Source organism: Curcuma longa, chromosome 2 (assembly GCF_044706935.1).
Source record: "Curcuma longa cultivar G26 ecotype Majalengka, Jawa Barat chromosome 2, ITB_CL_G26_1.1, whole genome shotgun sequence".
NCBI classification, from domain to species: Eukaryota; Viridiplantae; Streptophyta; class Magnoliopsida; order Zingiberales; family Zingiberaceae; genus Curcuma; species Curcuma longa.
The window spans coordinates 429,357-451,487 of NC_133862.1; the positions used below are offsets into that span (position 1 = coordinate 429,357).

General features: G+C 35.2%; 1 protein-coding gene across 1 annotated transcript; it reads right to left on the reverse strand.

Moving 5' to 3' along the window:
- Positions 1 to 1,496: 1,496 nt before the first annotated feature.
- On the reverse strand, positions 1,497 to 20,841 carry LOC141821273 (ras-related protein RABC2a-like). The gene is made up of 6 exons (XM_074708679.1): positions 20,642 to 20,841; positions 16,350 to 16,418; positions 11,923 to 11,988; positions 7,024 to 7,145; positions 2,301 to 2,429; positions 1,497 to 1,929 (listed from the first exon to the last, which is right to left on the reverse strand). Exons 1-6 carry the CDS (start codon positions 20,781 to 20,783, stop codon positions 1,822 to 1,824), a joined length of 636 nt encoding a protein of 211 aa, XP_074564780.1. The 5' UTR covers positions 20,784 to 20,841; the 3' UTR covers positions 1,497 to 1,821.
- Positions 20,842 to 22,131: the final 1,290 nt, after the last annotated feature.

Below are 22,131 nucleotides of genomic sequence, written 5' to 3' on the forward strand. Positions count from 1 at the left end.
AGACTCGAAGCAACTTTAAGTGATCTAATCAACTAATGAGTTTGACTCAAGCTACTTAGCCAACGAACAAAATATTTTTATTCATTTCTGAGTTGATTGAATAGTCGACTGATGATGAATTTCAATAGACCAATGTTATGGTAGGAAATCTAAAAGTTGTTGATCAAACAATACTACATTACAATAGTCAAATAACCTAAGGATTGCAATAAAATGTCAATTGATGATGAAATTTAATAGACTTAAGTAGTCGTTAGCAAACTATAGGCTAAAGCAACTATAAAATTGATTTTTTGATAACAGATCTAGTCGACTGATCGATGATAGATCAATAAAGCAACAAGTGAAGTTTAAAGTGTTTAAAGGCTATAAAAGAAAGACCAAGAGATGTTTAAAAGCTAGGGGAAAAATATTAATTTGAATTTATTTAGTCTTTGTCTTGTAATCTTCTTTGTTTTCCTCTAAGCTTCATTGTAAGATTCTTGTTGTAAAAGATTTCTCCCTGTGGAGGTTATCCATGAAGGAGAAAGAAAGTGGTATTTTAAGAGTGAATCATCGATCAATCATAGGCCATGGAATGGAAATGAAGGTTTTGAACCATGTTACATCATCTTGTTAGCAATCGATAAGCTCTAAATTTAAATGTTTTTGCCACATAACTTATTTTGTGTGACCTTGCTAAAGGATTAGCAATAGTAGTATAAATTTTATTTACAAGTCAATCGCCATTCACCTTTGTCTAACTATTTGGTCATCTACTATACCAATCCTAACACAAAGTAGTCAAACTCCATAGGTTCATAAAAAAGACTCTTCATTAGCTTAGGTTCATAAGATTCAAGTGATTTCTAGCAATATTAATTAAACTTACCCACTATTCTAAAATTAAGTTATGCTTACTATAGTCCCTTTATTGACTCATATCACAATATGTCCTTAAGACTTAGAATATATATGAGTGTTTATTTGATCCACCCAAGACCTTTGGAAAGAATATCAACTTGAGATTTATTCTCAATTGAGTTTTGCTATGTATAGGTTTAATTCAAGTGGTCATCGATCGAATCGGTTGTGTGATATGTTAATTATTTGCTCATCTTTATAAGATTTGTAGCATACCTAAAATCACAGAATTGCTGAAGTAGACAAGGATCGAATTTCAACGAAACAGAGACAATATCCTCCTCTGTCATGACCAACTGCAACTTCCTGATTTACCTCCTCATAAATGATCGTGGGACTGACCATGCGAGGACGCTGGAATGGCGGATTCCACCTTTGTTATGCTGAAATAGCATACCTAAAAGCAAGTCTAGATGCAACCTTTCTAAAAGGTCATTCAACAAGCATCAAAGCATGTTAGTTTCGTAAAACCGAACCGATTACCTGCAAGATAGAAGTCAATAAAAGTTCTAAGAGATTTAATACTGAAATTGAAACTTCTATGTATATCATACAAGCAAAGAATAGGGCTCTATTAGAATAATTGAACAATATTAAAAAAAATACAAAGAACATTTTGTTCATAAACATAAGAAAAAAAAGAACATAGGAGGTTTAGTTCATCTTCTTCCCTTACTTTCCTAAGACCATTTCTTTTTTACAAATAAAATCATGATCAGCTATCACACAAGATAAAGTGAATATTTTTCTGTACATACATTTTCCAATCCACTCCATACCACTCCTGTTGGTACATTCCAAGACCACACAAAGTTAACTGATACAACACATTGACAATCTTAAACCACATTTGCGCAGGAGACGACAGATTCATTTAGACTTCACTTCCTTCTCTGAGCAGTGCTTCAGGTTTCAAAATCACGAGCAACATCCACCTGATTGGGGGTGTTGTCCCTGTTTCTGTTTCAGAATATTCCTTTTAACAGGTGCAGATCCTTCTTCCAGCAGTTCTGGAACTCCCAGAATCTAAAATAGTAGTAATATTATCATTTCGTAGCATGACCATTTTCGCAATCAGCCAATTGTCTGGAAGACTTAACAAGATGGGCAAACAACTCTCAAGGACTCTCTGTCCCAGCTATATAGATCTTATGCCTCCATTGATCTATGGATGCAGGGATCACTAGCAATAGATGAAAGTTTCTTTCATCTCTTTACTATCCAACCATATTATTTATTAATCGACTTTGAAAATCTTCATACCATCTTAATGATTTCTTTCTTTATTCATAGTTATTGATAATTGCTTTGGTCAATAATTTACTAAGCAGAGCTTTAAAATCTAGGTTTTTTATCTGACTAGAAAAGTCAGGGACCAGAAGGTCGAATTAACTTACCTTCAATGCCAATTCTTCAAAGCATCTCTCCACGTTGTTTCTTGTTTTTGCACTGCATTCAAAGAACAAACAACCATACTCATCTGCAAAGGCGATCCCCTCTTCTGTTGTTACCGATCTATCAGCATCCTAGAAAAATTAACATACTTGTATGAAAATGATGCTTCTCTGTTCCAACTTCCATGAATAAACTGACAATGAAAATATTTTGTGAGTATTGATGACAAACTTGAAAAGTGACTACAAGAATCAAATGGAACTAATAGGTTAGTTTGATATTGATATACTTATGGTGAGCATTTTTAAGTGATTTCGAACATAAATCTACCTAATAAATATAGAAATAAAATTTTTGACATTTTATCTGAGGGAGCACTTTGCTAATTATCAAATTGCAAGTCACGATTTTAAATTGACCAAAGGGCACAATTTCCCTTTTGACATTCTAAAAATCCTCTGCTCAAGTACTTCTAAAATTTTTTAAAAAATCAACAAGACCATGAATCGATTCCTGAGAGCATTGGGAAACCATTGGTACTCTCATATTACCATTTTTTACCATGAGAAGATCATCAAGATACTTTCGAAAATATAGATCATTACATGTTTTTTAAAATACTTTGATGGTGTTCTAGTGGTCAAAATCAAGAAGGGCATGAATATATTTGTTCTAACATTGCAAAATGAATAATGGTCTTATTATATTCTCATTTTGGCAACTGGATGATTATGTTTTTCTAAAAAATAACTTGATGGAACTATACAAGAACAACTCATTTACTGTCAAACAGGCCAACCCATGGCGGGCCCATCATATGGCGAGATGGGGCGGGCCAACCCACCAACTTGGCGGGTTGGAAAATCTCCAATCCAACCCAACTCAAGGCGAGCCGCGGGTTAGGCGGGCCAATCCACGTGCCTGTTAAAAAATAAAAAAATTTTAAAAATTTTAAATTTGAATTATAATTTAAATTGATTAAGTTAAAAATTTTAAGTTTGAATTATAATTTTTAAGTTTGAATTGTAATTTAAATGGATCAAACCCACTAATTCATTGAGTTTTCTATTTTAATTTTAAAATTTAAAATAAATAAATAAACTTTCTCAACCCGTGGGCTAACCCACGCGGGTCGCGGGTCTAGGCAGGCCAACCCATCTGAACCCATCTTAAAATGGGTTGATAAAATTTCAACCCAACCCGCCTAAATTACTTGGCGGGGCGGACCAACCCGACGGATCTAACCCAAATTGACAGCTATACTTGATTTACATGATACATTAATTTATACATGATGCATGGATGTCTTCAAACGACCACAATGAGACTTTATGACAAATACATTTTAAGTGCTCCTAGGAATATTCATTCTCATGTATTTCATTTTGAAATTGAAAGACCATCAAGGTGTTCTAAATAGCTCCCACAGATGTAACTGAGTTGGTATTCGAGTGGTAGATTTGCAACAATCAAGGTGTTCTAAAATATTTTTTGATGATCATTCCATGGTCAAAATATAATATCATACCACCATTTTAGTAGTGAAACTTCTAAAAATCTATTCATGCTCTTATTCCTTGATTTTGACCATCGGATGCCTATCAAGTCCCATACGGCTGCTTTTCCTTGCTTAATGGCAATACAAGACTACCATTGGGCTTACAATATTCCCAAAAAAATATTTATACCCTTCTTGGCATCAAGTTTTTTTTTCTAAAAATATTTTAATGGTATTCTTGTAGTTAAAATGACAATATATATGAGATCACTATTAGGTCTACAATGCTCCCAAAAATTCATTCATATGGTTACTACGATTTTGACCAATGGAAGGTCATCAAGGTGATAGCCTCACATAACAAGTTGGAACCTCTTTTCCTTGAACAAGATACATGGAAAACAAGACTTAGAGGTGTTATTCATTTGAATCAAATAATGAAAATACAAAAGAACTTTTTAATTATCACCATAAGGAAATATACAATCTATATTTGTAAATGGAAAAGTGTACTTTTAAAAGAACTAAAATAAAGTTAAGTAGGTCAAATAATGGCTTTTATTAGAGTGAGTGGAATGAATTTCTAATTACAAATACAAGAAGAGGATTCATTGAACTATTGAAATGGTTAGGAACCTAAATGTAAATACTAGAAACCTACATGTAGATATGATATAATATAAGGTGCATAGTATAATGTTATAGTTAACAAATAATAAAACATAGGCTAAGTATTACCTGGAAAATTAACCCCTAATTTTAGATCATTGATGTCGTTTCAAAGTCCTGATACTGATCCTTCCCCAGTATTGATTGCTCTAGTGAGTAGCTCCTTCACTAGTGAGATCCAGACAAGAGCTCCCAGCCTCCTCTCGCAGCAAAGAAGGGCTTTGCTCATGTGCAAGCCACGCTTGCAAGCCTTCAACATAGGCATGACACGTCCTTGGCATGCCCCTTTCTTTAGACGTAGCTCCTCATGCACATACAAAAGGCTTATGATCTGCTGCCACCCATGGAAGAGCTATTATCGATTTCTCTCCCACAATCATGACCACCTCCTACACTACTGAGTGGATACGCTCCCTTCCTGTACAACAGCCGTACACCTATTGGCAGCTCCCTTCATGAGAGAACCTTTTCCCTCAATGACTCAGTGGTAGAGTCCTATGTGCCCTTATCCACACAAGCATCTGTTGGCAATCCTTACCAACATTGAGTCTCAGTGGTGCACCTGCAAGCTGCTTCTTCATGTGAGAAATTTAGCGGTCAACTAAACTCCTTGATGACTTTATAAAGTCTAGCAGATCATCCTCTGCAAGCGAACCTGACCATGCATTCCTCTATGCCTCTGTCCAGAGATAACTCGTACCTCTGGGTTTCTGTCCATGAATCCCTATAGCAAGATAGAAGCCAAGAAGAAGGTTGACCGAAGACTAGTAGCTCCAAAACCTTGCTACAAGCAATACTTCTAGCCCTTTGTGGTTGTGGAAACTTATTCCGGCACTTTTCAATCCAACTAGCACAACCTTTTACCTGGTGATTCCTCTAGGACTCCTCTCAATTCAAAATGTCAGCCTCAACTAACTTGTTATTGATGCCACAAAATACTAGACTTTTGAGTCTTTTTGGCTCTATGATGATTACAACAAAGAAGCCAAATAGGAAAACCAATATTTCATGGGTTGCACAATTCCTCACTTGACTCTTTACCTAATTCCTGGCCTGATTCCTTACTTGACTCTTCACCTAATTCTTCCTCAGAGCCAATTCTTCCACAAGCCAACAAGATCCAAACTTCTTTGCTTTGATAATTTTGCAATCTGTGCTAGTACTCCTCACCCTTGGTAGACCTTTTATAGCCTCTTGACCCTTTTATAACTTTCCCATCTCCTCTCCATGATCCACAATGAGAATCACTTTTGATGTCTCCTTCTGTACCAACTGAGACAACCATAGATACTCCACAACTTCGACACCACTTTTGACACCTAGCGACAAGTAATTACAATGTGCTTCCTAGTCTTGTGTATCAGTGATCACTTAGAATGCAAAATTTCGGCCATGCTGGATAGCAACTAAGCTACCATATAATTACACAACTAGCCATATCATTCGCAGTGAACATGATCAGTTACTTTCTTGAGACTTTATGTCATGACCACGTGGAGAAAAACCTTGAAAATTTATGGTACCTAAAGAATACCTCAATAAAAAGGTCTAGGTCTTAAGTGTGAGGATCGAGGTCACCTTTAAATTTTAGGGTATACTAACACTGACTAGGTAAAGGTCTTCTGTATTAGGATCAAGATCACCTTTAGATTTTCGGGTATCCTAATGCTAACTAAGAGAACTTTCCCAAAGGCAATACTTGAAGACTATTATATCCAGATCAAGTGTAGGAAAGCAAGTACAGAGCTTCAAAAACTATAGTATAACTAAGCTGTCATACACAGTCTTTAATCTAATGTTCAACAAGCATATAAAACATTGGTTGATTTTTTTACTTTATCAAAGAGAAGGTGCAATCTAATAAGTTATCACATCATTTGTCAACTTGATCAATTAATGAATTTTCTTACCAAGTCTCAAGAGGTAATTGGATTGAGTATATCTATCACAAGCTAAGTTTTCATAATATCTAATGGCCAACTCGAAGGAGAGTATAGAGACTTAATTGTAAATACAAGGAACTTGCTTGTAGAATATAGTGTAGAGCATAACTTGCCGAATAATAACCATGGGTAGATAGGAAAACCTAGAGACTTATCCCAAATATTTTCCACTTTCAAGTGGAAATGATCAAGCTGCATAATCCACAAAACAGAAGCTATATAATTTTTATTTTTCAAAAAAAAAAATAGAACCTGATTGGTGTAGCACAGGTATAGACACAACATACCTTCACATGGAAACTGCAGTTCATGGCATGTAGACTAAAGAAGGAGATCCTATCTAGGAACTGTCTCATGTAGAGAAACTTAACAAAAAATAAAAATTAAATAACAAGGATAAAAGCTGCATTTATTCTTTAACAGTCTGTAAAATATTTCTGATTTTAAACAAGATGTTTGCAACATTATAGCAACTGATTAATGATATTGGAATTGCTAGAAGTTGTCCCACTAGACAGTATAGTTAAGAGTCTATATTTGGACCTTTCACTACAAAACCAGAGGCATCGGATATACATATAAAGCAGAAGCAGCGGAATTATGAGATAAACTAACCTTGTCTACTTTATTCCCAACGAGTATTTTGACACAGTTGTGGTTTGTAGAGTACGTTTCTACTTCTTTGACCCATACATCAGCTAGATTATTAAAAGTCTCCCTCTTGGTCACGTCATAAACTAACAGGAAAAAGTAATGAGTTAAATAATTTACAGTGCGATTTAGTAATTACATCAAACCTTGTCTAAAAATTCCAGGTAAAAGTAGCTGCAGAAAGAGAAAAGGTATATCATAAATATTAGTGCCAAACGTTTCTTGTTAATATTCCAAATGTATTTGTATGCTAAACATTGTTTGATATTACTTTTCTGAAAAGTTAATATCAGGAACTTAAATGGTCTGACTTTAAAACCAGTTGCATGGTTGCTGAATGAGATTTAACAGTATATGCATATAGCTTGGAGAAAAGACAAACATTTTTAGGCTTAAGAGTTAAGAGGCAACAATCCACCGTAGGGAGCAAACTTTGACTGAAGAAAAATGAATTAGAAAGGGCACATGACTAAGTACTAAAATAAATAATAACCATGTAGGACTAAGACAACAACAACCAAGCCTTATCCCACTAAGTGGGGTCGGCTATATGGATCCTTTTACATCATTGAGCTCTATCTCCTATTATATCATCATTTCTATTTAAATAAATTTTATCTTGTTTTATTGTTGCTAACCAAGTCTTTTTTGGTCTATCTCGCCCTCGTTTGATATGCGTATTTGTCATAGTTTCACACCACCTAACTGGAGCATTTATCGGTCGTCTAAGTACATGTCCGTACCACCTTAAACGTGTCTCACGGAGTTTTTCCTCAATAGATGCAACTCCAACTTTCTCTCTAATGCTCTCATTTCTTATTCTGTCCATCTTCGTATGTCCACACATCCATCTTAACATCCTCATCTCCGCAACTCTCATCTTTTGCTCATGTGCTCGAGTCATAGCCCAACATTCAGCGCCATATAACATGGCAGGTCTAACTGCCGTTTTATAGAACTTTCCTTTAAGTTTTAGAGGCACTTTACGATCACATAAAACACCTGATGCTCTCCTCCACTTCAACCATCCTGTTTGTATTCTATGTAAGACATCTCTCTCAATCCCTCCATCGGCTTGCAAAAATGATCCTAAATATTTAAAACTCTCAGTTCCAGACACCTCATCATCTCCTATTTTAATACTTGTCTCATTACGTTCAATATTGCTAAACTTAAATTCCATATATTCTGTCTTTACTCTACTAAGCCTAAAACCTTTCTCTTCTAGTGTTTCTCGCCAAGATTCTAATTTAGCATTTACTCCCTCACGTGTCTCATCTACCAATACAATATCATCTGCAAACAGCATGCACCATGGTACGGTATCTTGAATGTGTCCAGTAAGTTCATCCATGATTAGTGTAAAAAGATAAGGACTTAGAGCTGACCCTTGATGTAACCCTATCTTTATTGGAAATGCTTCAGTTAATCCACCTGAAGTCTTCACTCTAGTCGTTACTTCCTCATACATATCCTTAATTAGGTCAATATATACTACGCTAACACCCCTCTTTTCTAGAATTCTCCATATAATTTCCCTTGTACCATGTAGGACTAAGATATAACTATAATCCTCTATCTCAAGCAGGAGAATAGATCTTGGTCAATGCATAGATTGCTATAAATATATAGGTGTGATAGAGGAAAAATGATCATGTCTAATTTAGAGCATACACAAAACAAGTGGAGTTAAGTGACTTTGATGACGTCATTTTTGGACTCAAGTTGTGGACTTGACATGATATTCAAGGTAACTAGATGTTACACTTCTTTGATATAAATGTCTAAACCTATAAGCATGGATGTTACTCTTATTTGTTATAACATTAGGTCATCAACACCCAAATATGATGCAAAATATGAAAGGGTTCTAGTATTGTTGTAAGTCCAAGTCCAGTAAAGAAGTGCATCTACAATTATAGGATTATATTAGCAATATGGGATATAGGAAGGAACAATTTCATGTAAACGACTATGATTGGCAGGTGCAATATTTAGGAAAAAATTAACATAAAAATAAATTTGATAAACGGCAAGATAAAAAGGTCATGCAAGTTTTAAAAGTTAGTATATTGAAAAAAAAATTAAAATGAAACTAATAAGGTATTATGTTAGATAAGGTTTACAAGTACGATGTTGATGAAGAGAATGATGATAAAATTATTGCACTAAAATTGACTTTTAAAGAATTAAAATATTGTTCATACCCCTTAAGTAGGATTGTATGATTAAATCAAAGCGACAATCAGGAGAACCCAAATGAAACCATTCCCAATGATTTAAAAGATAACATTTACAAAGAAGGTTTAAATGGACAAGTAGGGAGAGTTTGTTGGGAGCACATTCGCTCACATAGAGGCTGTGGAGTAGGGAAAGAAATGAGAGGGTAGTGTAACTTTAAATTTTACTACATTTTATGATTTATGATTTTTAGTATTTATTTTATGAAGAAAGCTGAGTACTCAATTACTTTTTAAAATTGGTAGAAACCTTAATAAAAAAGATAGATTGAATTATGGTAAAGTCAAAGATCAAAATGTAGAATTGTGTTGAAGTTTCAATATTTAACTAGGACGATATCATGCCAATGTTCCGAATACATAATGTCGGTGAAAGATTGGAAGTTGAAGGATGAAATAGATGAAGCAAAGCAAAGGAAGACAACATTATCTATACTGAATGATATCGAGTTTCGATAATTTATCAAAATAATGTTTTTCGACCATTTCGCACAACAATGTACAAAATTTCAAACCATGATCAAGTTTTAAAATTTAGAACCGTTGATTTATGACTAAAACGATATAATTTCGGTACCATATCGTGCTATGTCGATATAATTTTGATACTTTTTTAAATATAAATATATTAATTAAAATATTTTTATTAATATTTGATTGTTATAAATGTTTATTATTGAGTTATATTTGAGATATTAAATATTAAATTCAAGTTTTAATTATTTAGTGAAATATTTGATACTTATTGAGTAAAAGTCAATTTAGGATTAGCTGAAATTCACTAAGTAGACATAGTAGGATCAAGTAGGTTTACATTGGATTTAATTTGAATTTATTTTGATTAATTTAAAATTAAACTAAATTTATATATAGAATAATTTAATTTATCAATAGTAGTATATTTTATAAGATTAAAAATTATATTATATATAATTTTTTATTTTTTTAGCAATCTGCTTTCCTCCATCTTAAAGCGGTTTTTGCTTCTGTTTACCTCGACTCGTGGACAAATGAAGGAGGAAAATAAAGTAACCATCTTTAAGAGATTTTTTTTCTTTCTGTTTACCTCATGGACGAATGAAGGAGAGAAAAAATTAATCATCCTTAAAAAGTTTAATAGAATTCTTTTTTACACTTGTGGATGGATGAAAGAGGAAAAAATTAGCTATGAAGGAGTTAAAAATTAACAATGAACGGTGGGGAAAAAAACTAATCACGAAGGAAGGAAAAAAATTAAGAGGGAAAAAGAGTGAAAGGAATAAAGAGACAAAATAAAAATCATAATAGGAAAAAGAAAAAAATAAAATAAATAAAAAATGTAGATCATAGTGGTCTGCCGCCACGAGGCAGTGGCCTTGCGGAGGCACCTCGAGGTTGCAACTCTCGGTTTCAAATCCATGCCGGTGTCAATTGATAGGCAAAACAGTAAATTCCGCTCGTGACAACCGACACAACATGATATCTTAAACCATGATTAGGATAATTTTTCAAAAAAAAAAATCTTCCATTACTTTGACAACCTCATGGAATAGGTTATCATATATCTATACTTTTTAGGTAAATTAGTAATTGTGCATAAAGCATTAGGTGTGAGGTTGAACTATATATAGTGGCAAATTTATTTGTACACGAATAAATTTTTTGTAAGGTTATATGCATTTTCAGCATATAACCAAACATTATTTTATAATTGGTTAGCATTAATCATATTGACATAAACATTTCTAATTATCTCCAAAATGGTATAGTTGATCTTCTTGACTTCCTTAATAGTGTTAGGTTGTAGAAAAATGAACAATCTCGTATCCTAGAGGAAATTTGTTGAACCCCAATTGTACATCAGTGGTGGTAATCAATTAAACTTAAGTAATTATGCACCTTAAGATTGTTAATTACCACAAGTTAGCAAAGCACCATTCTTATCCACAGCCAATTTTAACCACACATACACACAGAGCATTTGTGGGAGGTTAAAGAGTGTTAAGAAAATAACGTAAATTACTTATGATCATATTGTTTACAAGTACTAACAAGGTTGAAGGATGTCTCATGGTGGCAAGGTTGAGAAATTTAAATTAGAATTCAAGAAGTAAAGAAGATACTATCCCCCTTGTGTGCATTTTATGAGAATCAAATTGGGTTCAACAAAAAGGTTTGCTAAATCCTCAAGTTTTTTGAATCAACTTAATTCAACGAAATATCAACTAATCTCATCAATTCTAGCTCTCAATTTTAACTTATTTCCATCTATTTTCTCCTTCTATTTTCTAGTGAAATTAACACATTTATATGTAATTTCTTTGAATCTTGAATTTTGTTTAAAACATCTTTGACAATCTTTCTTAGAAAACCAATTTCTCAGGAAATTTCAGATCAATCTTTACTGATACAAATCCAACTCAGTCAATCCATATTGGTATCGACTAATCTTAAGAAGTGGTTCTGATTTCTAACCTCAAGTTATTTCATCAAGATTAATGTTCTAAGCAGTTTAAGAAGAAATTGTCTGAGATAATCACAAATAAGAGCTTTTATAGAAACGTAACATCACACGAAATCTAATAGTATTTCAATGCAAACAATAAAAAAGTAAGTGAGTGAGCCATTTAGATGAGTCATTTACCGAGAATTATTCCTTGAGATCCTCTGAAATAAGAGCTAGTTAGGGTCCTGAACCTCTCCTGTCCGGCTGCAAAGCATTTATAAAATGTTGATGAGAGTAGAAGGGGAAAAAAAGTATATCATGCATCAAGAATATTCACATGAAATCAAACATATGAAGATTGCTGAAAGACTATTAGAAATTCAGAAGTATGCACTGCAGAATCATGCTTCTCAATATGCTCTCGAGAAATAATTATAGAATAAGCAACATAAGAAATTAATTTTTTTAACATCCCATCAAGTACTCATTCCTTGAATACAAAAGAAATCGTAGTTAACTATGACAATGAATGCAACTGACAAATATGAAATATCCGAGTTCAAAGTGGATGATAATTATAAATGATCTAAAATAGCAAAAACAACCACCTCCCGAACACCAATAGTTACAGAGTTAAGCAAATTTATACTGTCTATGAAGAAACATATACCCTAAATTGGAGTTGTCAATTAAAAGACCTTTTCTGGTCTGGCTACCAAAATAAGGATATTCAACAAGTGGATTAAGACATCCATCTAGTTGTTTTATGTTAATCAGAACTAACTCTTCTAATCCAAACTAATGTGAAAATATTCAATAAAACGCAAATCTATCCAAAGTTTGTCCAGTTAATTTAGACTGCTCCTTTCTTATTAATAATAGCCATTTTCCTAGCTAATCTAGCCAAAGTTTTAGCAAATTAAGAAAGAAAACAAATTAAATAGCCTCAAAACTTTAGACTGAAGCCTAATAGTTGTCTTATGTTTTGTTATAAGCAAAATGCCATCTAAATTCTTCCAATTCTTTGGCCCTCTTACAATTTAGTAATAGTTATATTTACTTTTATTAACATGACTGACTGATTGACCCATCTGTTTGTATGGCGACCCAGTGATCAAGACTTGACTTGGTCCAATTCAGCAACCTGTGAAATTAAGGAAGCAGATTTGGAAAATAAATTTAGAATTTAAACAATCCCATCATATCTAGCAAACAAATGTGCCATAAAACATCCAGAAAGATCCCAAAGATATATGTATAAAGATTATTAGAAGGATCAAGATATGGATAAGACAAAATATACTGCAGGTCCTATAATACAAATTGCTTGCCAAAGGCTGATCATGAACCAAATTTTCCCGGCTGCAGATCCCTGAAACACGATACAAAGCTTATGCAATTCAATGGCTCTACATACTATTGAAATCTGACAGTGATCGATTCAAGGATAGATGTGGCAATAAAGAGGAGGTGAATCGTATGTAGCATCAAACTAATTAAATTTTTATACCCAATTATTTTTACCTCACAATTCAATTTAGGGCCACAAAGTATAAGTAGTCCGTATCTAGTATACTATCACATGATCAATGGAGTATCAAGGAACACTAATGTCATTTTTTGACATGAGATAGTTGCTGGATATGTATAGTTATGCTCGACACAGTCTATAATATCCTGCCAATACATGTCAGTGTTGCAACGGCTCGCAACACCTGCATCAACTTGAATAGTAAGTGAGCTCATTCAACAAATGGGGACAACTCAGCAAAGGTATGGCTCGAATAAACCTCTATGATGGTTAGCTCAGCAGGGACCCCCAGTTTGGGTGGTGGGACCCTCAACAAATTATTAGCCTGTAATTGTAATTCTGTGAATACAACCATGACCATCATAAATTAGCATCCAAAATCAAAGAACAAAAAAGAGAGAAAACTCACGCCAAAGTTCAAATTATCTTACCATGTTGGTGTGGATCAGAATAGTACAATTCAGACACTCAGCATGCTTAGGCACACATCCTTAAGACAGTCTTGTCAATCACAAGGAGGGCATTCCTATGTTTCTAGAAGTCTAAGGGTTCATAGTTGACCTAGGGATTTTGACACCAGTTGTTTTCAAATTGTATATATATATATATTTACACAGACAATCGTCAAAATATATGAATCACTATTTTAAAAATATTCTTAAGAAAATAAATTTATAGGTTTTCAAAAAGCTTTTCCATTTACTTTTACTAGTATCTCATGATTTAAACTTTTATATTCCTACACATGAAGTAGGAGTTATGACTCAAGTGTTGGTTTGGTGGAATTAATTTACCCTTATTCATCTCACCCTTACTAGGTTTTCAAGACAAGATAACCTTATGGTTGTGTGAGATGATTCTTAATTAATATATATTAAGGAAAGATGTTTGATCTTGGGTTAAATACAATTTTAATTGTTAGATAGTTAAATGCACATTTCAAGACTTCACTTCTAAGTCATGACGAGGCACAAAGACTTTTTTGATTATCGAAGCAACGACCACTTCCTTAGACAAAGCTAAGTCAAGAAATTATTCATTCAACTACCTTATTGAGAAACTTTAGTCTAACTAATTTAGAATTATATGAGTTAGTTTCAGTTAGCTTCACATAACTCGGTGCACCAGGTAGGATACTTCTTATCCAGCCTAGACATGCACTCCGTTTAGTTTCTCTAACGTACTATCAACTTTTCTAAATCTGATACTATGTTATCAAGATCGAAACACCTTTTTGTTATATCTAACCATTCTAAACCCTTATGATTTTATTTTTGGATTTTACCCAAAAGACCTCATACCAATGAAAATATCTTCCATCTTATAAACACATGATCTTTTCCATGTATTTTCAATGTGGAACTTGATTGTAACCCACCAACAATGACTAAAGCCTACAAGAATCTCTTTATCTTAAGACTCAAAAGAACCAACTAAATGAAGAACAAAGGACAAGATAGGAATATTAAATTGATAAAATTACTTATAATAGTTCTAATAAAACACCAATGGATACATATCCATTTATAGGCACTTTTGAATTAAAAGCTTGTTCCTATATTAAGTATACTTATGTTAATAAGAAAAAAATGATTCTAATATTTATATTTATCAACTTATTTAAACAGTAGTGACTTTTCAAATTAGAGAATAGTCAATCTACTAGGAGACATTGGATCTTTTGTTTACATATATTGACTGTGTTATAGGTATAGTTTAAAATATCATGTCGTTTTGCTCGGTACGGACGAAATATTTCGTTCCGTCTACCGACCAAAATCGGCACTGGCATGGGCTTTGTACCACGGCATAGAATCTCCGCGGGCCTCACAGTCAATGTGGAGGCCACACACAAGCCTCACGGCCAATGCGGAGGCCACGCACAAGCCTCGCGGCCGCCACAAAGGCCACATGCAAACTTCGCAACCGTCGTGGATGCCACATGCAGTGCAAAACAGGGCGTTGGCATGGGGTGTGGAGAAACAAAGGAAAAAAGAAAGTTAGGTTTTAATTAAATAATTTAGATTAATAATTTTAATCAACTCCTAACTATAGTTGAGATAATTTAAATAGATTTAATTAAACTCTAATGAAACTATTCCATTAATTTAATATACATACATTTTTTAAAATCATTTTATTTTTTTATATTTTTTATTTTTTAATATTTAGATTAAATTTTTTATTTTTAGTTAATATATTTTATATTTAAAAAATATCAAAACAATATCAGCATGGCACGATACGGTACCGATATCGTATTATTCCGATACAAGACCGAAACTTTGACACAGGTCGAGATTTTAAACCATGGTTATAAAACAACTAGAGAGTATTTCCAACTCTTGATCAATTGCAATGTTTACTTACTATTGGAAAAGGTGATCAAAAAGGAAGAGAATAAAGTCAAAAGGCAAAATTCCATGAGAACTTACTGAAAATAAAATGCAACCGTGCCTCACTCATTGGAAGGGATGACCATGGAAAGATAATCAAAGAAAGAAGTTAACACTCATTTGGAGTCAAGTTATCCTTGGTCAAGGATAATAGTCCAGTTCAAAATTTGGGCTTAAAATTAGGGTTTGTTTTAAATTTTTATAAATTTGTTAGATTTTTTAAGGCTGTTTAGAAAAGGTGGTTTGGTTTGGATCCCGTGCAATGCATATTCTTCAATTTATATAAAAAAATTCTCTTTGTGGGATTTACATGTGACTAGTGTTAAAATGGAATCAAAGAGCCATCATGCCCCACCAAGCCCAACTTATACCTACAAAACCTTAGGCAGTACACAAAAAAATTGTTAAAAATTGAATGGACATTACCCATTGGAAAGACATGTGCTTGCTAATATCTGGTGGGACAACATGAAATTTTAAACAATGGACAGCATGTCACGAGCAATCCTGTTCTTAGAAAACTAAAATATGTAACATGTCAGTCCTTCATGATTCTCTTTTATTAATAAAGGCTTGCTTGCTAGAAAGCACGAGCAATTCATCCAGGTTAAGTAACTTCAGCAACGGCTTTGTAGTACACAGTATATAATTAAAACAGAATAAAAGCAACTTACTGTCAAATATGTTAGCACACTTACCAGTGTCCCATATCGTGAGCTTCAACTTTTTCCCACTAACATTAAGATGCTTGATCTTAAAATCCACTCCTACAATCAACCAAGAGGAATACAGATTAAATTAGATGAATAAAGACAGTTACCAATTATCGATTTGTAGAAGATTTCAATGTGAAAAATTGCATAGTCACCCATGTAAAATCATTATTGTATATTAACTATTTGAAACTAGCAAACAACAGCAAATAAATTATTTCCAGACTCATAATCAAGAGTAACTTGTTTCCATAATAATGATTTATATCCATAACTAAAGTCTATTTTTAGTGTATCACATCTATTATTTCCATAATCATGATATGTAGTATGTGTATCAATACGGTCTGTGCCCAAGTGAATAAATCAATCCAATTCCACTGTCCCATTATTTTATATGATCTAAGCCACCAGTGATCCTAGTCTAACACTCATCTGGGATTGGCATCGAGGGAGGCTGCAAAAATGGCCTCATGTCTCAACATCCAATCCCTGCTCAACTGAAAAAGTTCAAGATGGGAAGCAGATCTGTGATTTTCTTCCTGCTCAACTGAGATCCAGACTTGTTCCAACATCTCCAGCAAGTTGAAAAGAGAGATCAGAAAAGAAATAACTGCAGGAGTACTGCTCAATGGGGAGAACAAGGAAGGAACCACATCAAGCAACGGTTTCAACTGAAGACAAGGTGAGGATGTTGGATACCTGCTACTGCTGTTAAGAATGCAAGTGAAAGTGTTGCTGCTGTTGCAGGTTGATGTCAAGGAGAGCTGCTGAGAGATGATGTGGGGGGATCAGTGCATCGCCTTCAACAAAAGAGGGGAATCGACAAAGTCTAGAGCTCCTCTAGCAGAGAGTTAAGGCAAGTGAAAGTCCAATGAGGTTGCCTCAATGAAGGAGACATGGAGGATGCCCCTCAACCGGCAGAGATGTGCTCACCAAGTTGAATGCCGAAGAATTGTGCATGTTCTCATCCATTTTCAGACACCACGTCACTCACAAAAGACCTGCACCAGCCTCGTATCATTCACAAAAGACTCGCATGCCTCAAGGGAAGCCTCTAATGTGCCGCCGACTTCATGGAAGATTTGCCACTGATACTGAATATCCATGCTATTCACAGTTTCCAAATGGCATATTGCTCACAGAAGACTCACGCCAGCTTCACCCTACTCACGGAGGACTTGCATGCCACAGGGGAAGCCTCCAATCATCCAATGTGTCATTGTCATCATAGAAGGTTCACTAAGGTTTTGTCATCTAAGGTTGTCTGCATGCTGATCGGCAAGCAGAACAACCTTTTTCATTTGTGTCCAGCACAAAACAAAGTTTCAACCAATTTTGGCCACTCCCATTGAATTTCGTAAATCACAAATTAGGTAGCACAAGCAATTATGGCATCAATCATGTCCAAAAGGAAGGCCATGAATAACACCAAATGAGAACAAGTCACGACAAGGAAGGCCAGAATAATAACTTATGAACAACGATACATAAAGAAGGACGAACAAAAGAAAGATTTGGAAAGGCCTCCCTAACAACAGTGAGCAATCATGTTCTAAAGGGAATACTACTTTGGAAAAGTCTAATTAGGAGGTTTTGATACCATGTAGAAGTGTAAAATGACAAAAATGTATTTCTTGTTATGAAATAACAATTATTGTGGAATATATACACTCATGATAAAATCTTACTAATGTGGGATTGAACCCACTACTCCTAATACCTAATAAACTCAATAATATTTCAACACTTATCATTTGTGATGAGCAAGGTAGATGGTCAAACTTGTGTAGAATGTTATCCTCCTCCCTCCAAAACAAGTTCAGGCTCCTCTTGTCCCTATCCCTACATGCATAGATTTTTCTCAATCTAATCCTGATGGCTACACACATTTCATCAAGAATGGCCCTGACAATGATGGGTTCCATAGTTTTGCAAATGCAAATTTATTTAGAGATTATTCAAAATTCATTGCATAATTATATTAGTACCCCAGTGGAGTTTTGATATGTGCTCAAATAAATCTTAATGCTTGTGTCTAAGTGTACATGGACTTAGGATAACACATGGTTCCAGATGACGAACCTTGGCAGAAGACGCAAGCGAGCGAGCGAGAAGAATGGCACGGGAAATGAGCCAACAGACTCGTTGCATGTACAAGGAGTTGCAAAAGAGTACTCCGGCAGAGTGAGAAGGACGCACGGGAGCGAGCCGGAAGGGCTCGGTGCATCTGAGGTACAAGAAGCTAGAAGAAAGACTACGCAAGGCGACCACAACAGAATGAAGGAGGAAAATAATCGAACCAAGGTTGACCATTCTAGGTGCCTGGAGATGTTCCAGGCGCCCGGATACCCTGCCTAGGTCAGCGCGACCATTATCGAGACGGATTAAGATGGAGTCTATGTCAGCAGAATCTAAGTGTTCGGATCATTTTCAGGAGCCTAGATTGCAAGAAATCATTCAGAGTTGTTAGTGGACCATTGCTAGAGTGGATTAGGTTCGACAAATCCAGGCGCCTAGAAGTGTCATGTTAGTACAACGGTCAAATCGAGATAAATAGACTGAAGCTCGAAAAAGGAAACAACACACACATTCGAATTCATTGTCTTGCTTAGACCGACGCATGTGACTAAGTGTATAGGGACTTAGGATAACACACATATTCCAGATAATGAACCTTGGCCGAAGACGCAAGCGAACGAGAAGGATGGTACAGGAAAGGACCGACGGGCTCGTTGTATTCGAGGTACGAGGAACTAAGGAAGAGTACTCCGATGGAGTGAGGACGCACGGGAGCAAGACGAAAAAGCTCAGTGCATCCCAGGGATGAAAATCCGAAACGAAGACTGCATAAGGCGACCATGGTAGAACAGAGGAGAAAAATGGTCAACCCAAGGTTGACCATTCCAAGCGCTTGGAGATGTTCCAGCTGCCCAGACTCCAAGCGTCCGTATCAATTCTAGGCACTCGGATACCCAGTCCAGGTCAGCACGACCGTTACCGAGACGAATCAGGATGGAATACACGTCAGTAAAATCTAAGCGTCCGAATCATTTCTGGGCTCCCGAATTACAAGAAATCATCCAGAATCGTTAGCATACCGTTGCCAAAGTAGACTGTATTCGACGAATCCAAGCGTCCGGAAGTGCCACGTCAGCACAACGTTTAAATCAAGGTGAAGACTATAAATAAATTGAAGATCAAAAAAGGAAACAACACACACATTCGAATTCATTGTCTTTCATTTTTTTATAATTCTTACGCTCAACCGTTGTATGAGACTTTTCCGCCTCCAAATCATTTCCGACAAGGATATTTTAGTGAAGCTTTCATAGTTCTTGGACTAACGACCCGAGGGTTGTAATCAAGTAAATTCGTGCCTCGTATTTTTCATGTTATATTTGTGTTTTTAATTAGTGTGTAAAAAAAAAAAGGGCAACCCGGTGCACGAAGCTCCCGCCATGCGGGGTCCGGGGAAATGATCCAGAAATGATCCATTGTACGCAGCCTTACCTTGCCTCGTATTTTTCATGTTATATTTGTGTTTTTAATTAGTGTGTATCCTTGCTAAAACATTAATAAGAGAAATCGAGATTTTGATTTGCATGTTACTATTCATCCCTTTCCTTTAGCGATCCGAACTGCTTCTGCTACACCAACATAATAACAAGAAATCTAAGTATTCATAGCCTAAGGAAAAGAAAATTGTTTTTTCTTTATCAAACAATGGCAAAATTATACCGGTTTGAAGACTATGTCAAGAACATTGTCGATAGAAAGATCTTTGCATCTAAGAAACTTTAACAAAACAGTCGCAAACTTTCAATCATTTAAATTCGTGCAATGCTGCACGACAACATCTAATTATTCAGAACCCATTGTCCGACAACCAAAATGGTGTATGGAAATGAGTAAAATGGAAAAGATATGACCAGAAAATAGGTTCTTATCAACCTTTCTCGCATGCCTCTCATATGCCAACATCTTCAATTAATAATGTGAATCCTAACTGTTGCCTCTGAACATGCCAACACATGACGTACATTAGGCAGTATACTTAGACTTAGTTGGTGCTCAACTGCCTTGTACCAGAGCTTAGACGCGAAGTTAGGGTAAGAACACATCGTGATGAAAATTGGCCATTTCAATTCAAGATCCACATTTCAACCTCACGGAGAATAAGATATATCCCCAAAAGCAGGACGACAATACATCACAAAGCAACGAAACATGGCAAAATTTCAAGTATCGAAATGAAAAGATTAAAGGATCCGAACCGATGGTAGGAGAGAGATCTTCCCCAAGGTGGTTGGAGATGAATGAGACGAGGAGGCTGCTCTTGCCCACTCCGGAGTCCCCAATCAAAAGAATCTTGAAGGAGTAGTCGCATCCATGCCCCGACGCCGGCGACGAACCCATCCAACCACCGACGAAGCAGTGTCGAACGCCGTGGGGCGATAGCGACGAGGAGCGAGAGAGAGAGTGTGTGTGAAAGAAGAGAGAGAGAGAGAGAGAGAGAGGTTTGGGATAACTTGGGTTCCCGTTGTCGTCGCGACAGCAACCACCAATTGTAGTCCACAACGTGTTGACCCCTTCGCTTCCACGTGTCCCTGTCGCTATAATTACGCGTCGCTCAGTGCGAATACAACAATAATAATATTTGGTCCATGAAAATATTTGTTTTATTTGCTGTAAATTGAAGAAAATAATATTTAATAATTCATTCATACAACAATATTTAATCTACTGCGTAATCTTTAGGGGGAAAAAGGAAAAGGACGTTCTTCGTTTTTTTTTAATTTTTTATCAAAAAAAAATATTTAACAACACCAACGATCAATATATAATTACTTTAGGAACATAAAACAGACAACGTGAATATTCAATGAGCCGATCGAATACATATTATAATAATTAAAATTTTATAATAATTATAATATAAATAATAGATAAATTAAATTATATTTATATTGTAGTAATTATAAACAAATAATTATTATAATATAAATATTTTTAAATAGTTTAAATATGTATGATAACTACTACAATGTTTCCGTTGAGAATTTAGACATAAATATTAACGGAAGATAATAATAATAATAATAATAATAATAATATATTGAAGAATTTAGTCAGGCTCTACATCTGAATCGATTTGTTAGATATAATATCTACATCTGAATCGATTTGTTAATCGATTTGTTAGATATTATACTCTCATCTATGAGACTCAGGTTTCAAAATTGTAACCGATCAAGTACGATTTTAGCTAGGCAATCGAGTTGATATAATCAGTTGGGATCCTTGTTGCAACATATTTCCGTCACAAATTTGTGACGAAAATGTGGACCGTTCGATTTTAAAATAGAAGATAAAATTCAGGTCATCGCAATCACCCATTCAATCTACGACCTGGATTTAATCTTAATTTTAAAATCGAACGGTGCAGATTTTCGTCACAAATTTGTGACGGGAGTTTATTGTGACAAGCAGCTTTTTTGTATATATATATATACTGTGCGACGGGTTCGTGCGTGTTCGTGAGTGACATGCGATCCACCATCCATTACGGGATCACACGTCAGATCTGAACTGTCCAAACGTAGGAATACACAGTGCCACCGTCCCATTTCTACTCGGCATGCCGCTGGCAATCGCTCCCGGTCTGACCAGAATTTGGCGGCCGACTGGCAGGCGCCACATTCCCGTCGATCAGGACCCGGACTCCAATCAAATTTCGGCCGAAATCGAGCCCGCAATCGGGCAC